This window comes from Pelmatolapia mariae, linkage group LG10_11, assembly GCF_036321145.2.
Source record: "Pelmatolapia mariae isolate MD_Pm_ZW linkage group LG10_11, Pm_UMD_F_2, whole genome shotgun sequence".
Classification (NCBI taxonomy): Eukaryota; Metazoa; Chordata; class Actinopteri; order Cichliformes; family Cichlidae; genus Pelmatolapia; species Pelmatolapia mariae.
Genome location: NC_086236.1, coordinates 59,689,987 through 59,708,877, shown reverse-complemented (window position 1 = coordinate 59,708,877; position 18,891 = coordinate 59,689,987). Strand labels below are relative to the sequence as shown.

The 18,891-nt window shown below is 39.2% G+C and overlaps 2 protein-coding genes and 1 long non-coding RNA gene across 4 annotated transcripts; 2 read left to right on the top strand and 1 right to left on the bottom strand.

Moving 5' to 3' along the window:
* The first annotated feature begins 45 nt into the window (after positions 1-45).
* Positions 46-5,569, top strand: si:dkey-26c10.5 (uncharacterized protein LOC563797 homolog). Of its 2 annotated transcripts, XM_063485719.1 has the most exons (7): positions 46-203; positions 456-554; positions 3,508-3,615; positions 3,901-4,029; positions 4,399-4,550; positions 4,686-4,783; positions 5,103-5,569. In XM_063485719.1, the coding sequence occupies exons 1-7, from the start codon at positions 113-115 to the stop codon at positions 5,230-5,232; spliced, it is 807 nt and encodes a 268-aa protein (XP_063341789.1). In that variant the 5' UTR covers positions 46-112; the 3' UTR covers positions 5,233-5,569. The 2 variants fall into 2 exon arrangements, with proteins under 2 accessions (XP_063341789.1, XP_063341787.1); XM_063485717.1 differs by lacking the exons at positions 46-203; positions 456-554 and adding an exon at positions 3,225-3,427.
* trpv6 (transient receptor potential cation channel, subfamily V, member 6) lies at positions 5,482-18,891 on the bottom strand. The gene is made up of 16 exons (XM_063485716.2): positions 18,761-18,891; positions 18,567-18,664; positions 18,357-18,479; positions 17,622-17,762; positions 17,339-17,437; positions 13,988-14,163; positions 13,740-13,886; positions 13,553-13,632; positions 13,313-13,448; positions 8,255-8,341; positions 8,084-8,160; positions 7,830-7,995; positions 7,611-7,677; positions 7,244-7,512; positions 7,054-7,160; positions 5,482-6,052 (listed from the first exon to the last, which is right to left on the bottom strand). Exons 1-16 carry the CDS (start codon positions 18,889-18,891, stop codon positions 5,821-5,823), a joined length of 2,136 nt encoding a protein of 711 aa, XP_063341786.1. The 3' UTR covers positions 5,482-5,820.
* LOC134637477 (uncharacterized) lies at positions 10,106-13,074 on the top strand. The gene is made up of 7 exons (XR_010095125.2): positions 10,106-10,216; positions 10,870-10,981; positions 11,293-11,381; positions 11,493-11,644; positions 11,761-11,793; positions 12,098-12,282; positions 12,739-13,074. It is a non-coding gene; the product is annotated as an uncharacterized LOC134637477 (long non-coding RNA).

Sequence of the window (18,891 nt, the reverse complement as noted above, 5' to 3'; positions counted from 1 at the left end):
TAGTGTCTGTGCAACTGCATGACAAGTTACATAAGCTCATTGTCAGTTGACTAGGCAGGTCTGAAAAGCTCCAGCAAAATCGAAACTGTGAGAAAACAAGAAGAGGGAAGCCATGGAGATGCAAGAGATCCCCAAAGAGACAGAAAAAGGCAAAGAAGGGGATGAAGGACCGAGCGAACCGATGCTGGAGGTGAAAAAAGAAGGTAAAAAAAAAAGAAAGAAGCTGTTTACATTGTACCAAAGTCTAACTGAAAATTATGTATGCAAGTCATGCAAATGTTATGTAAAGTAAGTAAACTGTGCAAAAGATTCAAAACTTGTTTAATAAAAAAAAATCCTAAAAGTTTTGAGATTTTGAAAAAAGTTTACTTTAGAAAATCCAGATTATTTGAAAGCCGACCACAGCTGGTTCATTTCTCTTGCTAAAATGTGTCCGTCTGTATTTTTATCTTTAGAGGAAGCAGAACAAGACCACTACGCCAAACTGCAAATTTCATCTGAGGATGTCTATTCAGAAGCTTTGTCTGCTGCTGGTTCAGGAAAACAAATACTAGGTACAGTTTTACACAAAATATTTGTGTCCTCAGCTGGTTGGTTGCCCAGTTTGGGATTGTTCTTTCTTTTTTCAGTATGTGCTTTAAGTAAAACACAGGATTTAGTATCATTATTATACAGAATAATAATAAATGTGCTTTTTGTCTTTGTACCATCTGGGAGATAAATTAAAGCAGTAAATATTTTGGTTTCTCACAAAAAATGATTCAGCCAAAGAGAAAAGAAAAAAGAAAAAGCAGAAGTGGTTTTTTTTGGTAATCTTCAGACCGCATCACCAGTTACAGTAAAATGTGTATAATAGTGACCATTGCAGTGAAATTGCGCATGTTTAAATCTTAGAAGAATTTACTGTAGAGTCTGTATAATACTATTTTTTAATGTTTTTGTAGTATTATCAAATAAATATAGTACTGTATATTTGATATATGGTATTAAATATTTCAGTTTGTAGTATTTAGGTCTGTGACCGTCTTTTTATTTTTAGTGTTTTCTTGTTGATGTTTTCTTGTTTTACACTAAAACTTACAATGTAGAGGCAGATTTCTTGTCTTTATTAAGACAATGATCTTTGACGTGATACATTATTTGTTGCTTTTCAAAACAAATTAATTTATTGACCATTTTGTCCCAAGTAAATTGTTTCGGCATAAAAAGCCCCCTCAGTTTTTCCCATGCATTTATAATGCTAATGATATGCATCAAGAAAATGTGTTTTTACTAATATCTGGAGATATTGCAATATATATATATATAAAAAGAATTTGTGTTAAAAAGTAGAAAAATGAAAATTACTGCGGAGTAATAATGTAAGTTTATCTGAAATATAAGGTACTCTGAAATATTGCTGTCTTATAATTAGAAGCAGTACTAATACTGCTGCCACTGCTAATAAAACTGTTACTTAACATAATCAATAATCTCACCATTAAAGAGTAATATACAGGAAAATAGAACTAGATATCATGATTTCGCAACTTATGGTGTAATTGTCATGCACTTTCTGTTTAATTCTTCTAAATCACATGGAAATTGTGCAATTTTCAGTATCTAAAAATGCTTATAAGCAGGCTCAGCAGAACATGGGATTCAGGATTTTCAGTTTTAATGGAAAGAAGAAGGGTGAAAAAAAAAAGTTTTTCATTTAATGTGTACTTTGGGATACTTTAGAGAAAAACTTATTGTGTCCTCTTCTTGTTTAGTTTTTTAATTGTATAATCATTTATGTTATCATATAATCAATTAATTACAAAAATATTTTCTTTATTAATGATTTGTTTAGCATTAATTTTCATGTCTCTTATAGAGTTAAATGTGATATAGAATATTTTACTAATAATTACCTTCTATCTACACATTAGTATCAAAGGTACTGGCTGTATTGTAAAGGGTCTGAACCTCCCTTACTACATTATAAATATATATTATTTTTTTGCTATTTGAATACTGTAAAAAATAAAATAAAATAAAATAATAGTTTCTCTTTACTCTTCTCTTTGTAGGTATATACTGGAAACTGTCCAAAATACCTATAGTAATTAAATTTCACGTATGTCAACTGTAAATGCTAAGTATCACTAAAAGTAAGTATGTTTAGATAATCAAATTACATCCTAAGTCCAGAAGAATTACTTACGTAATTGTGTGAAATTACTCTGTAAGATCTGGGCTGTGTTATGAAATGCTACTGCTATAATTTATGTTGGTTAATTAAGCTTAGTTCATGAGTTTTTCTTCATCTGTTACATCATTTTAATCCAATTTGCGTGCAACCATTATGATAAGACCACATGTAGTTTGAGGTTGCTGTGCTGTTAATGTAACCCAGTGCGAATAAAAATTCGCCCACAGCCTGAAGGGAAAACGGTGTGACAGGAAGTCTGTCTGTTGTGTGTCTTTACAAAGAACAATTTTAACTAAACTTCCCTCTAACCACATTACTCACAACCTGTTGTAGTTTGGTCTTCGTGTTGAACTTCCATCGTTCTTTATTGTTTTAGCGAGTCAGTTTAGTCGTTAAGACAACAACAACAGCTGCATAAATAAATAAATAAATAAATAAATAAATAAATAAATAAATAAGACGGCATGACAACATGGCACAGCAATGTGTCTAACTTTTTTATGATCACTAACCCACAAAAAGGCAACAAAGCCAATTAAAGCTATCACAGCATGAGTCATGTTCTTTTTTGCAATTTGGTGAAATCAAATAATGGTTTTGTTTACAAGAATATTTTGTTAATTAGATTAATGGAAGATATTTTTATTACATTGCTGAGGTACAAACAAACAAGTCTTGCTCTCTTGTGCTTTATTAAGTCGTCACCCACGTCCTCTTTCTTTGCAAAACCTTGTACTATAACATGATATTTACAGACTAATGTTTTAAATCTGCATCAGTGACGTGTGCATCCTCCGTATCTCCAAAGCATTAGACATAAATACTGATCTGAAATTACTTATCTGCTGTTTTGAAGGAGAAAGTCTGCTGTGTCTGTGTTTTTCTCAGAACTTTGTCACACAAACAGAGAGACTAATGTTTAAAATGAGAGAGACAGGAAGAGAGTTTAAAGTTTGGGTCATTCAAGGACAAGCCAGGCGCTGTGCTCCATGAATAACTTAGGAATCTATGAAGGTCAAGTTGCTATGGTGATGAGACAAAGGGGGCGTCCTATAACTGCACTGTTGCAGCCAGACTTGAGTCAGCAGAGAGGAAGACGGAGCACAACAGAGCAAACAAGCTTTCTCTCAAATACCAGGACATTTTTCTCCATGTACATTAAATTCTGCCGCAGTTACGGTGAGGATAAGAAAGATGAGGCTGATGAAAACTTGCAACCCAAGTTATCGGTTGAACTGGAGGGGAAGAAAGGTAGGACGACGCAGCTTTTGCAGGCTTCATGGCGGTCTTTGTTGTGCTCATCAACATTTATTTGATGTCGTCTTCCTCAGGCAAAGAACCGACTGGAGGAAATGTGCGTCTGTACCGTGCAGTGTGCCTTTTCCTCACCTTAATGTGCATCGTCCTTCTGGTGGTTGTCATTATCCTCAGCCTGAAACGTGAGTAGCTGCAGCCATGGATCTGAATTCATGTCAGCGCTGTGATAACAAACCCTTCCTGGCACCATTATGTTTATAACACCAAAGCAGATTACGTAAGACTGAAGGTCCTGGCAGAGCAGGATCAAAATGGTGCACAGTTTTTTTTTCAGCTATGGATTTTTAAAATTCTATTTCTCATAACAGTACATAACAAAGGAGTAAAACTATTGCTTATTGCTTTGCTGCAGCCTCAGGGCATTATTCCTTCTCTTAAATCTCCTCCCATTGTGCTCTGATTTCTAGTGCAAACTGGACCCACAGTCTGCCCGGTGATAGAGGAAAGTGCAACAGCTAAAGAAGCAGTACCTGCGTTTGCTCCAGGATGCTCCTTCGAGAACTGCCAGGCCAGCTTCCCAGCTATTCACATTAAACGTGAGCAGGCAAAAAAAAGTGTGGGGGGATTCTTTCTCAATCACCTTGTTTTTAGCAATAGTTCTGCTTTCATAATGATTCGAATTAGTTTTTAAACAAGTCTCGACTCAAGTTCGTGTTCTTCTTTGGCGTTCTTTTTTTGTTTATAAAACAGGAGAAGTTGAGACTATTTTAGATTTCTGTGCAACTGAAAAAATACATGCATAAAGATGAAAATATGATGAAAATTAAATCACAAACAAAACCCTTGAATATACAAAGGAAAAAAAGAGTGTGGGAAGCTTCAGGTCTGACTAACAGCTTTTTACTTTTTCATTAACCTGTTTTTTAAATATGCTTTTCCTGTTATTCATTTCTCTCTGCTTCCAGATCATGGCTGCCGGCTGTGTGGTGACGGGTGGATGACCTTTGGCCGATCTTGCTTTTTCCTGTCGACTTTTAGACTGAAGTGGCACCAGAGCCAGCAGAACTGCACCTCCAGAGGGGGATCTCTGGCTGTTATTACAAACAAAGACGTTCAGGTGAATCTGATACCTTTTATGCCGCTCTCTTCCTTCCTTGAGTTATTAACTATATGCTTATATATTACAAGCAAGCAGTTTTTGAAGTGGTAATAATTGCTAATAGTTACGCATCAATGGTGTTTTTTTTTTTAGGACTTTCTGACACAGAAAGGGAATCTCCAATACTGGATCGGCACCATTCAAAAAGGCACTGAATGGACCTGGATTGACAGCACAAAGCTGCAAGAGAGGTCTATAAATTATTCTATAAATAGTTATTGAAACAGACAATTGACTAATAGACTAGTTTAGACATAGTTGTTTGTGGTTTATATCAGGGTTGTGTGGGATTTTCCACTATTGCACTGTGCATATTGGTGTTTGGTATTTTTTGGTCACAGATCCATCATAATAACAAATTATGTGTAAATATACATGTGTTAGTAAGCTTATAAAATAAAACATTTATTGTACAGCTGTCAAATTGAATTACAAGTGTACCTAATAAAGTGGAAACTCCAGATATAGATTGCAGAATAATAGTTAATGACTCTTTCTTTTGTTTTGCAGCTATTGGGCAGAAGATCCAAGAACTGGGAATTGTGGGATCCTTGACAGCACAGGCCCATCCGCCAGAAACTGGATTAGGGCTCCCTGCAACGTCGCCACTTACTTCATCTGTCAGCTGCAGCTCTTGTAAAAAAATTGCGAGCAAATCTGTTCCGCCAGCAAGCATCAAATTCAACAATAACATGCCAAGACATCTCTTTCCAGTATCCAGCAAAGAAATATAAACAAGCTTTTTAGATAACAGTTGCTAAGTCTGACACTTAGCAGTTTAATTACTGTAGATTTTCTTGCAGCATTGTGTGGAATAATTTCTGCTCTAATATTTGATTGTAAAGCTTTGTAAGTGCCTTGCTCCTTTGTTTTGTATGATTTTATTATCTGCTGTCTGCTTTACAAATGAAGTGACAGTGAAACTGTTTCAAGAAAGTTTTATTCTCATATAAAATTACTCATTACCTACATGATAAGATGAATCTCTATGTTTTTTTTAGCATATATTCCTGCTAGACATCTTTCATATTTCTATAAAAATCACAGTCTGTTCTATGGTATAATACTGCAGAAATAATTGCACTGTTTACTATATTGAAAAATCAAGATAGTGTGGTTCTTTCACCCCAAGGTCACTGAAATTCAGCAATTCTTTACATCTACTTAATATGTATATGACTCAAAGTTGATGATAGGAAGGAACTTCTGGGTTAGATGGCGTCTCTCTCTAAACATATTTAATGTTCTGTTCCTCCTCTGGCTCATCCTGCTCCATCTCCAAACCTAAAGCGCTGTGTCGAACCAGCTCCCACCATCCTCCTTTGTTTTTAAGTCTCAGCTTCAAGGTTCCCTTGAAGTCAGAATTTTCATCTCCCTCCGTTTCCTTTTCATCCTCTTTGGAGAAGACGTTTACGTAACGCCGCATCTTTTGCAACATAGAGTCATTTCTGTCCTCAACCCTGCAAAGAAGATGAATAAAGAAAAAGTCAAACATGTTTCAAAATTAATTATGTTGCACTCTTCTTTTTAGTTTCCAGCTTTTTTTGGACCCCACCTACAAAACAAAAAGCTTATTCACTTACAGAAGGAAAACAATTTGCCCACTGACACTAAATGAAAGCCTTTGATGGACTTCACCCATGAGTAATGCTGTGCCTGCAGTGAGAAGAACCATTCTCATAGTATTACTAATACTATATTTTTACTATCAGTCCTCCCCTACTTATACATATATAACCTACTATTACACTTAAAAGGGTGTATTATGCACATTTTCCCTGTCTGACTGTTCTACACTAGCTTTCCATAACTTGCAGTTCAATATAATCCTTATTAGTCTTATACTGGCTTGGAGCAGCTCATATTTGTCCAATTCACTTTATACTACCTGTCTTCTGATTGGTTGGCCCTCACAATCAGGAGCTTTGAACTGCAAGTGCTTGCATTCAAAGTTGTATGTCAAGAGTAGAAAGAACTTATAAAACTGAGTTACAGCACTTCAAAGTTCAAGCTTTTGGCTTTTGTTTCATATTTTCTTTCATATGAGCATTCACCAGTTGAGATAAAATAAGAAAAAACACAACCAAAGGAATATTTGATGTTTTGAGAAATAGACTGAATTGATTTGTACTGAAAGGCAGCTTTTGTTAGACAGGCTGATTGTTTTTCCACTTTAACTTTGATGAGACGGACACAAAAATGAAAAGAATCGACTGATCTAAGTCTAAGAAAAACATGCAGACTTCCCACACTGTTGAGTGTAGCCTTAGGAGGTGTGAAAGTAATATAAGAACTACAATTAAAAAAAGAATTGAGCATTTTATAGCATGACATGAGCTGTGGCTGTAGTTTCTGTACAAACTTCCTGTATGACTTTATTTTTAAAGATAACATCCCTTTCTGCTGTGTTAGGTGATTTCTGTGGGTTTTTGTCTGTTCCTGACACAAGGTTGCATCTTACCTGAGATACCAGCACTCTTTCAGGCCATAGTTCAGCCCACAGACCCCAAGTCGAGGCCAGAGACAGCGAGGAAGCCTCCTCTCCAGCATGAGCGTCGTGGCCACCACCTGAATAACAACATTACAGCTGTAAACATGACACAGCAATGCTGAAGAGGTGATTACGCATGTGTGTGTAATAACCCTGTTACCTGAGTCCTCCAGAGCTCATCTCTCTCCTGGCCCACCCTCCATTGTGTGTCACTCATCATGGCGGTGAGCAGATTTAGCAGAAGGATGTGGGAGACCAGAGAGGAAGTGCAGTGCAACACATGGACAATCGCAGGTATAGGGATGGTGTGGTCCACAGGCAGATCGATGAGGCCAACGCTTAGCTCAAATTGGGAGAAGAGGCTGATGGGATATGAGCGATATGCAGGAAGGGAATTTACCTCCTGAGTCATGTAGACTATCCAGAGGGCTGAGAAGAAAAAAATGTTTGTAAGAGAGCAGGAAGGTCTCCTTTAAAGAATGTTTTGTGAAATTTGTGTTTATTTTTATTGCCAACAATATACTCACAGGTAGAAAAGGCAAAGAGCACAATGGAAATCAGCCACATAAACTTTGTCAGGTCTCCAAATATAATCTAGGGGGAAATGAGACACAAGCGAGCTCAGTCTGAAAATGTAAAACCTCAAAAACCAAAACAACAAATGAAAACATGTGTGCGCAGGTGTGTGAGCAGAGCAAACTCATGTTTTTGTTACTCATGGAGCTCGTGTAAAAACCCATCCTCACCTTCTGTATCGTGATGACGTAAGGGCCAAGCATTTCAAAGCCACGGGCGAAGAACATGACATTACACCAGCCGAGGACCAAACACACCGCCATCACCTCGGCCTCCCTCTGCACCTCACAGGCTCTGAACACCAACAGCAGCACCACCAAGCAGGCATAGCTGATACTGGTCAAAAACAACAGCAACAGCAAGGTTAGGCAGTGTTCCCAAACATTATGCTTTGCTTGGGTTCTCAGAGGGTGTGTGTGCTTACAGGATAACATGGAAAGGGCCTCCCAGTGCTGTCTGGCCAAAGTAGCGCTTCGCTCCAACTCTCAGAATGTCTGGGATCTGTTAGGAGCACAGGGGATGCATGAGGTCAGAACAGTTCACAGTAATGTACTGTTGAATATTTTTAAACAAAAAGCATATTTTAAATGTCCACCTCCAGCACAAGGATGACAAAAGCTCCAATGACGCTGATGATCTCTCCTGCCAGCCGAACATTATCCCCATGTGTTGTATAACTCTCCTGAGGTGGACAAAGAGGAAATGATGCTGTTATAAATATTAAAATCTCATTATTGTCTGACTGTGTAACTTATGTAGGTGTACAGTTTGGCATTTACACATGCATTCAGTGGATCATATTTATTTGAAGTTTTACGTAAGTTATGGCTGAAGTAATTTTGGGCAAAAAAACCTCTGGTGGTGCAGTAGTTGAGGAAGTACTAACTACCAAAGTAGAAATGACACGCTATGAAAGTGTTGCCTTCCTAAAATGTGTAGCAGGCCCCAGTGCAGGTGGGGAGTGGGAAACTAGGGGGTAATAATGGATTCAATTAGAGGAATCTGAATTTTTGAGGCAAAGTTAAATAAAGAAAGCTTTATTGATTCTGTTGTGTTGATTTTTATTTAGCTAATCCTTTACTGGACATACAGCTAAGCATTTGTTGTGGGGGAGGGCACTGGTTTAGCTCAGCTCAGGCTGATCAGATGACCACATCTCCACCACACCAGGCCAAATGCAGCAGCCTGGGTTTGCTTGTGAACCCAGATATCTTCTAAATCCTCTTTCTTCCTCCTTTCCTATCTCCTGTTAACTAAGAGGTAAGTCCCCTTTATTAGACGAACATTTCCTCACTTAATAAAGCTCAGAAAATCCTCCTAAAAGTTGTTTTAAAGGCAGTTTTCAGGCTTTCTTTGAAATGCAAATGCTGAAGAATACCCAGGAAATAGTCTGAGCACAGAACTGAACCCAGGCTCCTTATCGTATAATATTTAGTTTTTGTTATTGAATCAAATCTTTTCTTTCTTTTTTCTTTTTGGTTGCTGCAATACACTCATGTCTCAACTAAAATATTTCTTCTTCTTCTTTACTGTAAAAGTAGTGGGGACTGACCTAAACATCTATACCCAAAACATCAACTCCATAAAATTCGTGTAATAGAAGTACAAACTGAAAAAATTAAACAAAGAGAAAAGGGTAGAAAACTAAATCAAAGTACTCATTATGCAGATTCGGTCGACTATTTGGATCATAATAATTTGTACTAACACGTGAGAGCTGGTTTAATGTTACTTCTAGGCAGCCAGTTTTATAAATGTTCATATTTTATTTCCAAAATGTTAATCTGAAATATGACTCTTTAAAATAAATGTGCTGTAATAAAAATCAAATTATATTTTTGGGATAGTTCAAAAACAGTCAGTACATTGAACATAAAAATTTCACTTTAGGTGTCTCATTAAAACAGCATAGTGAGTAAAATGTTGAGATGTGTTTAAGCCCAGATAGCAAGACGACATTGAATCTATGTTGATTTTTCATCCGAACCGTCGTATATGGTCGGGGTTGAAATGCCAATGTTGTAACAACATTGAAATACTGTGGTAAACCGACGGTCTTACTATAGGGACGTTGTAACGATGTTGATTCACCGTTGTTTTTTTGTCATTGATATTTGATCTATTTATAGTCGACCAGGTGACAACAACAACATCGAGAAAACGTCTATTTATAGTTGACGATCATTCGGCTCCGGTCACCATCAAAAACCATCGATTTGTAGTTGAGCATTAAATTGCATTGCAACTGATCGGGTATAAAGTACCAGAGAAAGTAGATTTATTGTTCATTTGTTATCAATGCCTTGGTGTGGTTCACCAGCTTTAAAAAATCGTGTCTACGTGCAATTTATGTATAGTTGACCGGGAAATTAAAGCAGGGATCACTTGGACTATTCCGCAGCACCCCTCTCACATTGGTACACCCCCCCCCCCCCCCCTCCCCCGGTATTCATTGTCTTCTACAGTAGAGCGGGACATTTAATTTACTCTCAGCGGAATTGACCGGAGAAGGCATCAGTTCATGCACTGCACTGGCCCGCACCACGATTAGTATAAGGTAAGAATGAATGATTTTTTTTTCCTACTCGGTATTTCCATGTTTGCATTTGAATAACAGTAAAAAAAAACTTGTTAATGTTGTACATTAACAAGTTTTTTAAATTGTGTCTACTTCTTACAATCTGGCAACAAATAAATTGCACTGCGAACAAAGTATATCAACAAAGAAAACATTTTCGTTTCATAATTTCTTCGTTATATTCCCTTACAAAGCTAGCTTTAACGCTTCGAGGTTTCCTTTGTTCTTGCCGTCGCCTCGGCGCTTGACCCAGACTTTCGCTCTGTAGTTGCTTAGTACTACAAAAAATTCTAAATCTGTGATATATGATTGATAAACGTAAAGTTAACTGTATAAACGTGTTCAATGACTTTGTTACTTTTGATGATTGGAGAGCACTCGCTTCAATGCGCACACGAAAACTTTAGACTCAGTTTGAAAGCTCACGCAGCATGCCCACGTGACTGTACGTTGCACGCTCACCTAACTTTAAGTTGCACGCGTACATGACTTTCCGTTTGTGCCTTGAATAATGAATAAGGCTACGTCCACACGTACCAGCGTATTTTTGAAACCGCTGATTTTTCTATGCGTTTGCACCTTTTGTCCACACGTAATGTATGTCTGGCCGTACATTGTGTTTGTATTTCCAGGCACATTTCACGAAGCAGAACGCAGTCTTCAGAGATATCCACGTGAACGCTGTGATACGTCTGACCTTCAGTCCGAAGAAGAAACCCAGACCAGTCTTAAAAGAAAGCACAAGTAAAACCTTTTTATTCACAAACATATCTTTGATTGTTAAGAATTTATGATCTTGTCTTTTATACATATCTGTGGTGCTTGCATACTGCAATATCACCACATAATATAGTCCAAAAAGTGGAAGTTTGTAAACTTTTTAAAAATGCAAAGCCGTGTACACTTGTGCACTTCAAAAATTCATTGTATACTGTACCTTCTTGCACGTCTCTGTTTCCTGTGTGTGTTGTTAGAAATCAAACTAACTTTAGGAAACAATATGCCAAAAGCATATTTAAAATTACTTAAGACCGTTTTTAATTTATTTTCTTTAGACCAAATCCCCTGTACACATATACGGACTCAGAGGATGAGCAGCCTACAAAAAAACGGTTTCCCCAGGCCCCTCGAGTGAAAATACCAGGTAATAAAATACTGTCTAGTGTCTTTGTACATATGTGTCTGACACGAGGAAACTTTTTTGACAAGTTGTCTGTATTCTTAAATACTTAAAAAATTATCTTTTTCTAAACAGCCCTCATCACTCCGCAGTCTGCCCCCCAGCCCACTGATAGCAACCATCATAATGCCCCACCCAGCTTCCGGCACCTTTCGCCACTCCGGCACAAACCGACACAGCTTTGCGATCTCCCCAGCATGCAGAGTCTGATGTCTTCCCTATAGATGGTATGCTTTTAAAAAAGTTTTAAAGCTGCATCACAATGTCATTGTACTCTTATCTAAAAAAAAAACCTAATTTATACTCCTGAATGTCATCTTGTTGTGATTTTTTTTTTCTGTAGATTCCAGAGACTCTGTGAAGCCACTATTACAAGGCAAGTTTGAAAATCTTGGAATTTCACAGTTTACATGGTATAACAAATATATGTGACAGGCAAAAACTAGTAAACACTTTTAGCAGTTACAAGAACTAACAAATGAATATCCAACAAAAGGGAATAGAAATACATTGCACTGCCAATACTTTGGTTTATTCTTTGTATGACTTGAAAATCAGGCTTTAGGGAAAACTAAATGACATGTTTCTATCATCAATTACATGAAGTAAACACACAGGCACTTGCATACACATTTAAGACATGAGACTCGCTAATTCCATCTCTTAAAATGTGTCTATAGGTGAGACGCTTTGCGTTGATTGGTGCTGCTGGACCACACTGGAGGTGCGAGTCTGCTGTGTAATGGTTTATGCCATTACAAAGGAGCTGGCGTCTGTACTCAACTGGGCAGGGAAAAAATACCAAGGACCAGACAAAGCAAAAAAAGGGCATTTAAAGAGACAGCGCTGTGCAGATGCATATTTGGTAAGTTTTAACATTTATTGTAGTTTTATGAGCCTAAAGTGAACAATAAAGGGATCAATTGATGTGCTGGGTGTGTTTCACATTTCCTATGTCTGTTTTTTGCTATATTACTTTGTCTTTCTTAATAACAAGACTTTCATGTCCGGTTAATCTGGAGATGGAGTCTTTGGTCTTCGGCTTGTTTTGTCCTCGGGTTGTACACTTTGTACAGCCCGAGGACCCATGTTTTCTTTTTTTTTTTAAAGGATACACGGCACACCATGCTAAGACATATCGCATTTTCAGCTTATAGCTCTTTGGGAATCAAATGCGGCAGTTTGCTGATTTCCGCCTGGTGACTTTCATGTTTATCAGCCTTTACATACTTTCTCCCTGCTGAAGACAATTAACAAGAGCTTATTCATGTGCTCTAATTCCCTTTTTTTGTGTGTTTGTCAATTTTTTTTTTTGTCCTAGATGGCCTGGCGCAGCAGGTAGGGGCGAACTCTATGTCTGAGTTGGTCTTTGCTCAAGCAGTCCAGAAATGGCTCAGATATGCTCCAGGTCGTACGGGTGGCGCGCAGGACGCACATCATCCATCCCCATCCCGGAGTAAATAATAAAAAGTGACGTGAAACATAGAAATGTAAATAGGAAACTTTGTCTTTTAATAAAGTATTTTGCAAATGATACATGTCTATTGACCTTTTTTGGTTTTTTGTTTTTTTCAATAAAAAGCAACTGTGCGAAAGAGGTGGAAAATCAATACCATATCTCAACAGTGTTTCAATATCAGAATCTGACATTGTTTCAATGTCAACAGTGTTAGAAAATATAACGTCGAATCAATGTCAGGTTTCAACATTGATTCAACATCAAAACCTGACGTTGTTTCAACGTTAAAAATGGGTGCAAGAGTGATGTTGGGTCAACGTCACACTTCAACGTTGCTTCAATGACGTCGCCTGATATTGACTCAACATTGTTTCAATGTTTCCTTGCTATCTGGGAGGTTTTCTAATGTCTATGATAATTCATAGTTCTGGCCCACCTTGAGCGTCTTCTGAACCCAGACAGTTTTGTCTGCAGCTGACGTTGTGTAGTTCTCTGGAGCGTTCTTTAGGGGGCGAAACATACAGCACAGTGTGAAAGTCCCGATGTACAAGAGATACAGAAACAGCAGAAACCTGACAACAAAACGGGAGGAAGAAACCCGAAGTGTTAGACACCATTAGAGATGCGTACAATTCAAGTTTTTACTTCAGATTTAACAAAACTAACAAAATCTTACCTGAAGTAATGTTTCCCATACAGGTTCCACTTCAGACTAACCAGCTGCCTCACAGGAGTGACCTCCAGGATCTTCCTTGCCTGGAGAGCAAAAATAGAAGAGAAAAAAAAAAATCTCAGAATCAGAACTAACTTCCTGATAACAATTGGCATTTTCTCCTGAATGCTATCTACATATTCTTCTGTACCTCTTTCTGCTGGCTGGCCACAATGACCTCCAGCACTGACATGCTATCGGCCCACGAGTCGATCTCGGACAGGTCATACAGGTGAGATGTCAAAGGGCCCAGACTCCACTGGACTACACGCCTTTTGTTAACTAGGTGCTGGAATACCTTTAAGAGACAGGGGGTTAGGATAAGATTAAAGATTAGGAACAATCTGTTCCACCTTTCATCTTTGGGTCACCATGTGAATCTTCCAAGGTTCTACTCACCACTGTGTTCCCCTCTTTTGCAGCCAGCTTAAAAGGTGTAAGGCCTCGGGAGTTGGGAACCATATCAAGGGGCACTTGCTGGTCCAGCTCTGCATCGCGTGCCATAATCAAGTCAATGACCTGGCAGGCAATGTTCTTGTTGGGCTGCAAGACCAAAATGTGAAGCACTGTGTTGCCTGGATGGAGAGTGTGTACGCAGGAGGCGCAAGAAGACAGGAGAAAGCTTTTAATTATTAATAAGATGCTAATATATTTAGATATGCACAGCTGGATTAACCTCCTGAAGGTCCCCATCAACCAGAAATCAGTCACTACTCCACGACTGAAACATTTAGCTATGTAAGCAAAAACTGGCAACAATTAGTTTAGCATTTAAAAATGTTTTTTTTATTTTTAACCTATACTCTTGAAGGTCTTCAATGATCTTCTTTTAATTACTGACTCTGGGCGCCCCGCGGCCTTAGTTTTGTTGGACCTGTCCTCTGCTTTTGAGCTGGTGGACCATAACATCCTCTTAATAAGGCTTGAACATCTGGTTGGCATTACGGGTATGGCCCTTGGTTGGTTTAATTCCTACTTATCGGAGAGGTCCTTCTCTGTCACGATGGGTACCTACTCCTCTTCCATTGCCCCCGTTACCTGTGGTGTCCCTCAGGGGTCTGTGCTGGGTCCTATGCTGTTTTCTCTATAAATGTCACCCCTTGGTCGTATTATTGAAAAGTACAAACTCTCTTATCATTGCTACGCGGATGACATTCAAATTTATTTTGAATTGACTGAGGGTGATACTTCATCAATGCTTCGCTTCTTCGATTGTATAAGTGAAGTTACCCACATAGCAAGCAGGTCTGGCCCGGATCTGGTATCAAGCCGGCACTGCTGGCTGATGTCTGGCATGTAAAGACATATGTCATCCAGATGTGGGCCAGGCCTGGCATAGATGGCACTGTCTATGTGATGGCATGCCATATCTGGCTTGATTGTGGTTTGGTTTATGTGGCCCGGACCCATAGAAAACAGGTCTGGCCCGGATCTGGCATCAAGCTGGCACTTCTGACTGACTGGTGTCATGGCAGGGTGTATGTTAACCAGATGTGGCCCAGGTCTGGCAATGGTGGCACTATTTATGTTCCTATTTTCCTATTTTAGTTAGAAGACCCAAATGCCATGTTGCAATACGATACTGTTATGGTAGCTAACGTTTCAAATGCAGGTTTGACAGGTTTGTGAGTGTACACTTTATCCAAAACCTAGTGACGGTTTACTCATCTTCACCAGTGGGTGGCTGTAGATCAGGCGGTAGAGCAGTTTACCTACTGATCGGAAGGTTAGTGGTTCCATCCCTGGCTCATCCAGTCTGCATGTTAAGAGTGTGAATGTGTGTGAATGCAGTTAGGAAGCACTCAGTTAAGAGAAAGTGTGTGATTGGGTGAATGTGGCATGTTGTATAGAGCACTTTGAATAATCCGGGAGAGTAGAAAAGCGTCATATAAGAATCAGTCCATTCACTGTCTGAACAAAGTTTCCTCATGTTACTTACTATTATGTTCCGGCACATGTTGTTAATACATGGCTTGATAAAGGTACACATTAGGCTGACATCTGGGGCCAGAGTTGAAACTGTTCTGGGGCAGCACAGGTCCAGCAGTGTGTCTACAACTGGCCCGTGGCTGCACACAACTTACACATGGCTCACATACCGCAAAGAATGACGGCCCTTCGGTGGCCCAGATCAGGTTTGCAAGACTTAGTCCACACATGGGCCAGCGCAGGACCACCAGTGTGCCTGCAACTGGCCTTGTGCTGGCCCATGTGTGGGCCACATCTGGCAAACCTGATCTGGGCCACCAAAGGGCCGTCGTTCTTTGCGGTATGTGGGCCATGTGTAAGCACATTGTGTGGGCCAGATCCGAGGCATACCAATTTTGCTATGTGGGTAAAGACTGGCTGCTGAGCAATTCCCTTATACTTAATGACAAGAAAACAGAAATTGTAATCTTTGACAGTCATACCCCTAGAGCCCATCTAACTGGTGTCCTCAGGCCCTTCGCTGATTATCTTTCCAATTCTGCGAGTAATTTAGGTGTTTACCAGGACCGCTCCTTTAAGCTTGACAAGCACGTGTCCTCTATTATTAAATCTTGTTTCTATCAACTTCGTTTAATTTCTAAGGCCAAGCCATACTTGCCACGTGAGGATCTAGAAAAGCTTATCCATGCCTTTGTCACATCCAGGTTAGACTATTGCAACTCCCTATACACTGGGCTTCATTCTGCCCTTCTTCATAGATTGCAACTCGTCCATAACGCCGCGGCTCGCCTTCTAACTGGTACTCGTAGGCTTGAGTCTATCACCCCAATTCTCACGTGCCTCCACTGGTTTCCAATTAAACATCGCATCGATTTCAAAATCCCACTGCTTACTTATGAAATCATAAATAATATTGCACCTAGCTACGTTATTGATCTCCTTAGCGTGTATACTCCCAGTAGAACACTGAGATCGTGTGACTTTTGGTGCAACCTAGCTAGGTCACGGCTGAAAACCAGAGGTGACCGTGCCTTCGCTTCAGTCGAATAACCTCCCCCATACTATTCACGCGTCTCACTCGATCCAGACCTTCAAGTCTCGATTGAAAACCCACCTTTTTAGCTTAGCCTTCCCGGCCTCCTAGAGCATGCCTTTTAATTGTACTTTCTTATCCTCCCCTTTCCTCTCTTTTACTTATATTGTTTTATTGTTTTTATCGTTAAGTCTTGCTTCCTTATCTGCGTACTTGTATACTTGTATGCTTGTTTTAAACAATGCCTCCCACCTGCTAGCTTATCTGCCTTTGTACTTTACTACTGTTTTATTGGATTATGTGAAGCACTTTGGCTACCTCTGGTTTTAAATGTGCTATACAAATAAAGTTTTATTGTATTGTATTGTATTGTATAATGCCTCAGTAGTGTCTTCGATATGAGCAGTCTCATCAATATAATTTAGCTTTGACAAAAAAGGAGCCTGAAACTTTTACCTTTTCAGGCTGATGTCAATTTTTCTTTTTGCATTTTCAGCTGTTGGTTAGATAAGATAATTGCTGGTTTCAGCCTGTCAGTTATTCTCGAGGTTCTTTGAGTTTAAATTACAAGACCAGCGCCAGAAAGCTGCAATTAGTGGCAAACCCATCGGGGTTGATTTTGTCCTTTAGTGGTGAGAATTTTGGACAATGCTGTGATAAATCAAATTAAAAATAAGACCCTAATAACACATTGGATGCAGAATATTTTGTGGCTTAAGCAGTCACACAGTCAAATTTCCTAGCAGTGTAAAATAATACTTGATCTTCTCTCACTCAAGGGCTCATACCTTTGTAATCCTGGATCCTGGTGCTGGCGCCTGCATCGATTACCATGGAGATGATATCCATATTTCCAGCACAAGCAGCAAAAGACAGGATGTGCTCGCCTGATGAAAAGCCCCGCGTTTTGTTATTTTGCACAAAAACTATACATTTACATGGCTATTGCTTTTCTCTGCCTTGTTTTTATCACATATGTTGGGACCAGTTTGGGGTTTTATTGTCCTGCCACTGGCCTTGTAATTAATGGCTGATACATTTCTTTACGTAAGTTCACTCATGCTGGCTTACCACAGTACATAAGTCCTCCTATCCTCTTCCTGAAATACAGACCAGTGACTCTAGGTGTGGACACGTCACCACCGCGACTAATCAGATGACGAACCAGGTCGATGTTCTGATTCACCACAGCAATGTGGAGAGGAGTAATCCCTGAGGCGGAGCACAGAGAGAAAGTGTACATCAGTTCACTGCCAACACAGTGGTTTTTGTTTCACCAGCTTTGGTAAAACCTACACTTAATGCTGTTGCTTTATCCACCACTGTAACCCTAACAGGGTTTGCTCTCCAAAAGCAGCAGATGAGGCCTCATAATTGGAATTTGTTGCCCTTTATTGATTTATTGTTAGATGAATGAAATAATGAAGTAAAAAAACCTCAGTGATATGATTTCACTAAGTAAAATATTTTCTAAAAGGTTGAGGTTCTCTGTCATCCAGCTCATGGTGGTTTAGGGAGCTTAGAAAGAAAGTGACTAAGACTTCTTTAAGTTTCTTGAAGTTTCTTCAGTTCGCTTACTTTCTAAGGTCCTTAGATTTTTTAAAAACCTGCTTAAATTGTTGTGTTAGGCTTTTACATGCCCTTGTATCCACTGTATCAAAAAAAATCACAGATTTTGCTAATAAGCTGAATGATTTGAATTGCAGATCAAAAAGCTGACAACTTGACATCTATACAGTTACACACAGGACTCAGTCTGCATGATGTGCATTGGTGTTTTGCAGTTATGAATTTCTGCATGTCAACCTTGGAAAAGTTCAGAGGTCATGGGCTCGTTAATGAGGTCAGGAGCTCCATCCATCAGAGCCACAGCAGCATCCAGGTTATCATTCATAACAGCAACGTGAAGGGCCGTCTCTCCCAGGGAGCCTGAACAAGAAGATACACCTTCTAAAATCACGGAAAACACACCAAAAAGGCAGCAATGTAAGGTTTAAACTCCTTGTTCAGTCGTACCTCTCTCAAAGATATTCGTGGATGCACAACCTAGCAGTTTCTTGATGCAACCAGCACTGTTGTTTTTAGCCGCGTAGAAGAGAGGAATGTCATTTACACTGAGGGACAGAAGGACAGAAACAAGACATCAGATTTATGGTAAAACTTTAAACAAAACTGAATGTACTGGAAAGTGGCGTCAGGCAGAAGTTTACCCTTTTGTGTAGAGCAGAAATGTCTCATCCAGCATTTCATTCCATCCTTTTTTGTTCTGAAGGCGAAACTTCAGCTGGCTCCACCAATGGTTGAGCTCGCTCGGAGCGGATCTGGCTAAAGACGGTGACAT